The sequence below is a fragment of the Triplophysa rosa genome, linkage group LG18 (assembly GCF_024868665.1).
Source record: "Triplophysa rosa linkage group LG18, Trosa_1v2, whole genome shotgun sequence".
In the NCBI taxonomy this organism is placed as follows: Eukaryota; Metazoa; Chordata; class Actinopteri; order Cypriniformes; family Nemacheilidae; genus Triplophysa; species Triplophysa rosa.
Genome location: NC_079907.1, coordinates 2,776,550 through 2,782,549, shown reverse-complemented (window position 1 = coordinate 2,782,549; position 6,000 = coordinate 2,776,550). Strand labels below are relative to the sequence as shown.

The 6,000-nt window shown below is 37.3% G+C and overlaps 1 protein-coding gene across 22 annotated transcripts in view; it reads right to left on the bottom strand.

The window, feature by feature from the left end:
• Positions 1-351: 351 nt before the first annotated feature.
• Positions 352-6,000, bottom strand: part of jakmip3 (Janus kinase and microtubule interacting protein 3) — a 38,263-nt gene continuing 32,614 nt past the window's right edge. For 9 of the 22 annotated variants that reach the window (XM_057357770.1, XM_057357778.1, XM_057357780.1 and 6 more), the window contains 10 exons: positions 4,135-4,233; positions 3,822-3,920; positions 3,542-3,601; positions 3,367-3,432; positions 3,233-3,301; positions 3,069-3,146; positions 1,727-1,933; positions 1,445-1,510; positions 1,165-1,286; positions 352-899 (listed from right to left, as the gene is read on the bottom strand). In XM_057357770.1, coding sequence (XP_057213753.1) covers positions 1,182-1,286; positions 1,445-1,510; positions 1,727-1,933; positions 3,069-3,146; positions 3,233-3,301; positions 3,367-3,432; positions 3,542-3,601; positions 3,822-3,920; positions 4,135-4,233 — 849 coding nt within the window. In that variant the 3' untranslated portion in view covers positions 352-899; positions 1,165-1,181. Of the gene's footprint in view, positions 900-1,164; positions 1,318-1,444; positions 1,511-1,726; positions 1,934-3,068; positions 3,147-3,232; positions 3,302-3,366; positions 3,433-3,541; positions 3,602-3,821; positions 3,921-4,134; positions 4,234-6,000 lie in introns of all 22 variants that reach the window. The other 13 variants (XM_057357776.1, XM_057357784.1, XM_057357782.1 and 10 more) reach the window with 6 other exon arrangements.

Sequence of the window (6,000 nt, the reverse complement as noted above, 5' to 3'; positions counted from 1 at the left end):
CCGCTTTAACCAGTGGGTGAATTTTTAACAAAATAAACTACTGTTGAGCTACTAATACAACTAATTTAAGTCGTACTGCATTTTTTTTTCTTCATGTTTCGGAGAAAATCTTGACAATTATTGTTTTCGAGTCCTCATTTTACACAATTGCAAACTCTGCAGCGCCCTCTTCAGACCGTAGTGTTGCTTGCAAAGCAAAGCCCTACAATGCATGACCACCAAAGGTCCAAAAAACCCATTTAACACCTGAGACACCGGCAATATCAAAGCCCTTTTGATATTTTATGATATAAGATTGATAAACCCCTTCACCCAGAACACCCAAAGGAAAGATACCAAGAAACGTCCTTTTTCATATTCTTTTCCATAATCCTCTGAGAAATTTATTTTGAAATACCGTTCCTTTACAATACAAAATAAAACATTTGAATTCCAAGATTTACTTTTCGGTCACATTTCTCACAACGCACAGGGAGGTTAGCGCCACCACGCCGATGCCAGACGTACCACCAGGAACCAAAGCACAGTGCGTGTAAACAGTTGAGGGGGAAGGGTTTCCACGTAACACCTCTCGTTCCATTAGGCTTCCAAAGGGAAGCAGCCTCCAGCACCGCCTGCTTAGCAGGGAAAGGAGAGCGTTTCAATTTAAGAGTCCTTAAATTCCTCACGCAAGAGGTCACACAGAGCAAATTCGAAAAGGTCAGAAGGATAAAAACAGTTTTAGTCCACAAGATAGAGAGCACCATATTCCATTAGCAGTAGATCAACAGGTGGCCAGTGTAGATTTGACAGGAACAGTTTAAAGTCTTACAAAAGCACAAGCTTGATCGCTGGACCCGTGATGGAACAAATGCGACCGCTTCTCTGCTACAGAAGACGGAACACTTGCGGTCCATGATCTGCGCAAAAACAACGTCAAAAATCAGCTATAAACATGAACTTGCGCAATTCTTGTTTTAAACGAAAAATAAGAGAGTGTACTTCTATGTGTACTTTTTGGAAATATACTTTATGAACGTCTTAGTTGCATCGTAGTTGTGTTTACTACTTGAAATATTTAAAAGTGCACTTATGAACTAAAAACCAATTAAGCCCAAAAAATATCGAAATAGTACACTTACAAATATACGAGTACTAATACTTACTACATAAAGTATACTTAACTTGAACTTTGCTTAAGCCTACTTAATAAAATGAACTTGAAGTTGGCATGCATTACCGCGATCCACAGCGCCACGTGACATCACTTCCTGCTTGTTGGAAGAGCTACGACCAAAGAATGAAAGCTAAAGAAAAGAACAAAAATAAAAATAAAAACTGAACATGGGAACAAAAAAACAAGACAATGGAACAAAGAGAAGAGAACAAATATTCGTTTAGATATAAGGGGTGAAGAGAAATTAAAGCGGAATTAAAATAACAGATAAATGTTCTGTGCTTTTACCTTCTCTTCCAATTCTTTAATCTGTCGTTTCTGTGTTTCTATCCACTCCTCCAGCTCTTTAATCCTCTGTGAACGAGACAAACAGATCAGCAGCAGGTTACGTGTTACTGTAGAGGGAATAGTGACGTAAATGCATGCCAGAGATGGTAAAACATTTTCACAGGAAAACAAAGAAAATCATTTGTTTACTTGGTGCACTCATAAACAATACAAACAGTACAAACGTATTACAGAAATGAGATCTTTTGAACTATAATACAGTGTGTATATACAGTCAGGTACCACTTGAGCATGTTGCAGGAGCTCCATCCTTTCTCTGAGTATCTGCGCGTCTCTCTCTCGTAATTCGCTGAGGACCTGCCTCTTCCATTGAGTGACAGCTTCCCTCAGCGAATCACGGCGCTGCTCGCTGAGCAGCTCGGACATCTTCCCGCCCGCCTCCTCTCGCTGCAAAGTGTCGAACAGCATCGCCTCCAACTCAAGAATACACTGAGAGAGAAAAAGAGATAGGGGTGTGGGCCAGTCATGACAAACATTGACCACCAGGGGGCACAAGACAACAGAAATGCACTTCTTGAGAGATCATTGGACGTCTGCAGTTCTTGAGAATAAAATTCATTCTCAAATTAATCCCAGTGTCATTTTATTATTATTTTGTTTTTATAAGTGTTGCGTTAACCTTTTCTAATAATATTTTTCAAAGTTAGCCCCAAAGCACACACTGTAGTGTAAACCAATGTAAGCATGCATTTTAATTGAGTAAAATCAACATTTTGGGTGACAATAATTGTATTATTTCATATAAAGCTATTTAAATGCGATACAGATGCAGATCTGTGTCATTTGATGCGATTTTTTATTATATTATTTATCTGAAAAGGTGAAACTTTCAAATTCCATTCCATTATTCAATGATATCAGTCCCAAAAAAACTAAAACAAAAGGCATATTTTAATTTTTAATAAAATCAATAACATTTTGGTTGAATTCCTTTTTTACAAGAAAGCCATTAAAATGTGATATTGATGCAGATCTGTTACTTAAGAAGTTAACATTTTTTTAATTTGATAAGGTTAATCCTAAACTTAATATTTAAGGGAATAGTTCACCTTCCAAATGAAAATTCTGTCATCATTTACTTAACCTGTTGTCATTTTAAAACTGTGTGATTTCCTTTCTTCTGTAAAGCACAAAAGAAGATATTTTGAAAAATGTTGGTCACCAAAAACTGTTGGTCGCCACTGACTTCTATTGAATGGACACAAAACCAATGCGATGGGGACCAACGGTTTTCTGTTACCAACATTTTCCAAAATATCTTCTTTTGTGTTCTGCAGAAGTAAGAAAGTCATGCAGGTTTGAATTGACAAGAGGGCGTGCAAATAATGACAGCATTTTCATTTTGGGGTGAACTATTCCTTTAATAATATTTTACCACATCAGTCCCAAAGAACAAATACAAAAAAATACAATAAAAGCATGCTATTTTATATTCAATAAAATCGAATTGTCGATGATTTTATTTTTATCGTTTTATAGAGGCATTAAAATGTGATGCTTATGCAAACCTTCCGATATTTAAATGAAGAACAAACATAAAAATAAACCTAAAGGACATTTTTACCTTATGCGCCTGATCCAGAGACTGTTTTCTGTAGTCTAATTCCTCATCTAAATATCCCCTCTGTTTGCAAAAGAGCTCCTACGGTAAAAATCCACAGAATATTATCACTCTCATCCAACCGTACACCACACTAGCAAAAGCCGTGCACACTGATGTAAATTTACCTTTTCGCTTTCAATGTCCAACATTTTCTGCTGTAATCCTGATTTGGTGACCTCAATTTGCTCTAGCCACTGAACACAACACTTCATCAAACACCACAAAATTCACTTGAAAAGAATAAAAAAACATCCCATACCTTTTCTGCTAAGGTTAGTACCGTTCTGGCATGAATAACCACCACCTGCTCCTCATTGGTCAGATTCTGTGTGTCATCCAATGAAAACAGACACATTAGTGTTGGAGACACGCACGAACAGCAAACACACTCATGCATGATTAAACACGCACATTTACATATGAAATCAACATACACTTACGGCGTTATCCCCCAGAATATCAAGCTTCTTCATCAGCTCCGAGATCACGATGTCCTGTAACGTGAGAGAGACTTTTACTGTCCGACTCCAGACAGAAGTGGATTAAATCGGTGCTGAATCAGCCTTAGTCCGCCAGGTCCACTAAAAACCTGACTGTAATCAATCATTTCCTGTCTGATATGGACTTCAAGACCATGAAAAAGAACAGCTGAAGTAAAATCCCATCGTATTTTAAAACGCTGTATTCTAATTGGGGCATGTCGTCACAACTCACAGAGACTCCCTCCGTCTCACAGTAGATCTGTAAGGGACTCATGCCGTCGGTAAAATGAATATTCTGGAAGTTTATGGCTGGAGATCTCCTCTCTCTTTCCTGTAAAAAAACAAGATGATTCTTACACACGATAATGAAACTGTAAACAAGCATTATATTTATATAAAGCCGTACAGTAGTAATTCATAACATGAGGGCAAGTCTCTCAGAATGGAGATTAACTCTAGTCCTGGACCGAAATTGCTTTGTCAAAAGTGATTTATCATTGACATTTCTTTGCCGCAAACATCTAAATCCATGTTCGTGAACTCACTTCAAGTTCAAGAATTCGGAACTCCAGGAGTTCGTTTTGGTCTTTTGCGTCCTGAATTTCATTTTTCAACCGCGTCTCCTCTGTCTCCATACGTTTAAGCTGTAAACAAAAACATGCATTAAAATGTTGCTTTTTATAACCGAATTAAAACATCATGTCCAAACAATCATTGGTGTGTCATTCCTGTAATTCAGGCTTCTGTGCCTTGACTCAAATGTCTTTGTTTTAGAATTAAAGGCACATTGAATCATGTACAGCATGGCTCGACATTAACGCTTGTCCGGGACAACCCTTACGAAAATTTACCATGGTTTTACTACAGTTAAAACCAAAAAACCATGGTTACTGTAGTAAAACAATGGTTATCACAAAATAACCATGTTTTTGCAAAAACCATAGTAAACAATGGTAACTGTAGTAAAATCATGGTTTTGCCCAAAGTAATCAATGCAGCAAAAAAACATGGTTACTACACTTGTACCACAAAAAAAACATGGTTAATTTTCGTAAGGGAAGTGAATGTTTTGTATGCGCAAGTGAGAGAGAATTTTACTTGCCCGACCGGACAAGTAACTTGAAAAAAAAAGAATAACTGTGCTACGAAAAAATCGGTCTTTGCTAATAATAATAAGAATAGGTGCATTAGCCAGAGCTGCGTGTTTTTATGAATTGCGTTTGTGTGACAATAATCAATGGCGCACCTGCATCGAGTCCATATAACGGCTCTCACTAAATCCTTGGTGTTTCGAGTCTGACGTCATCACGCAACAGTGTTTTTTTTTGGCGATTTTAACAATCATAGGTAGTTTAGATGGTTAGAGTAAGGTTAGGGTAAAGGTTTCGTAAGACTTGAAACACCAAGGATTTAGTCAAAACCAACAAGCCATGCCCACGGTGCATAAATAACTAGATGCGGATGCGGAATCCTGTGATGTCATCCGGCTGTTCTGCGTGTCTGAGTGAATAAGGTGCACAGTTTAACATACTACACGAGTGATGGTCGAGGATTTATCTGCGTCTGCTCTGTATGAGGACATGAACACATGAACTTCATCTCCAGAGTTTCTCTGAGAGTTTATTTTACCAGCGTTTTACTGTTTGAGTGAAGCTATCATCAAACACACACTAACTCAAGCGTCTTCCCGACGACCCTTCAAAATAAAAGTCCCGTTACCTTGAACACCTAGACAAAAAAATACTGCAGTGTACTATAGTATTTGCTAAAGGAAATTGTAGTAGCCTTGTAGCAAATTTAGTAAACACCGTATTAAACTACAGTAAGGTTAAAAAACCCTAGAGTATCTAGGGATTTTACTGCAGTTTACTATAGTGAATAACTTTTATGTGGACAAATATACCTCTTTTGTATAGTAAAACAAAACACACAGAACTTAAACCAAAAATGATATGACCCTAATTTATCCAAATGTATGTAACATTGATGTCATTTGTAAGTTATCTGCCTATTCATGTGATGAACTGTCCTTGCATATTTTTTTAATGACGACAACAGACGTTTTATACTGCTTGGCCTCTGTAGCACCAGTGCTGTGAAAAAAAAGTGAACACAAACACTAATAATAATTACCGCTTACATTTGTTCTGTAGCAATCATGGAGAGTATTTACAAATGTAGGTGGACGCAGCAGACAAAATGCTTATAAGTAAACTTGACCAATCAGGATCCGAAACAATTATATTGACACTTCAAATGAAATATAATCTTTTCATCTTTGGACAAGTAATATTTGTACTCGGACAAGTGAATGACAAATGACAATGCTTAATGTCAAGCCCTGTACAGTATGATGTCTAACCACTTAAGGTAACAGTGTTATTGGTCTTCTCAGGGTCAAAGGTCAGCAT